Here is a 262-nt window from a genome sequence, read left to right on the forward strand (position 1 = left end):
CGCCGCCGCTGCCGCCGCTGCCGCCGCCGCCGTCCCTGCCGCCGCGCATTGTGCAGCAGGCGGCCCCCGCGCGGCAGGGCCCTGGACCCGCGCGGCTCCTGGGGATGGTGAGCAAGGCGCTCATGCGCCTCGTGTCTGCCATCAACCGCAGGAGGATGAAGCTGCTGCTGGGTATCGCGCTGCTCGCCTACGTAGCCTGTGAGTTCGCGCCTGGGGCCGGCGGGGAGCCCCATTCATTCCTGGGCGCCGTAGCGGCGGGGGG

At 74.8% G+C, this 262-nt stretch overlaps 1 protein-coding gene across 2 annotated transcripts in view; it reads left to right on the forward strand.

Annotated features, from left to right (window-relative positions):
* Positions 1-6: 6 nt before the first annotated feature.
* Positions 7-262, forward strand: part of UXS1 (UDP-glucuronate decarboxylase 1) — a 94,489-nt gene continuing 94,233 nt past the window's right edge. Inside the window, exon 1 of one of the 2 annotated variants that reach the window (XM_002913504.4) lies at positions 7-198. In XM_002913504.4, coding sequence (XP_002913550.1) covers positions 105-198 — 94 coding nt within the window. In that variant the 5' untranslated portion in view covers positions 7-104. The remainder of the gene's footprint in view (positions 199-262) is intronic. The other variant, XM_011231156.3, reaches the window with a different exon arrangement.

Source organism: Ailuropoda melanoleuca, chromosome 4 (assembly GCF_002007445.2).
Source record: "Ailuropoda melanoleuca isolate Jingjing chromosome 4, ASM200744v2, whole genome shotgun sequence".
In the NCBI taxonomy this organism is placed as follows: domain Eukaryota; kingdom Metazoa; phylum Chordata; class Mammalia; order Carnivora; family Ursidae; genus Ailuropoda; species Ailuropoda melanoleuca.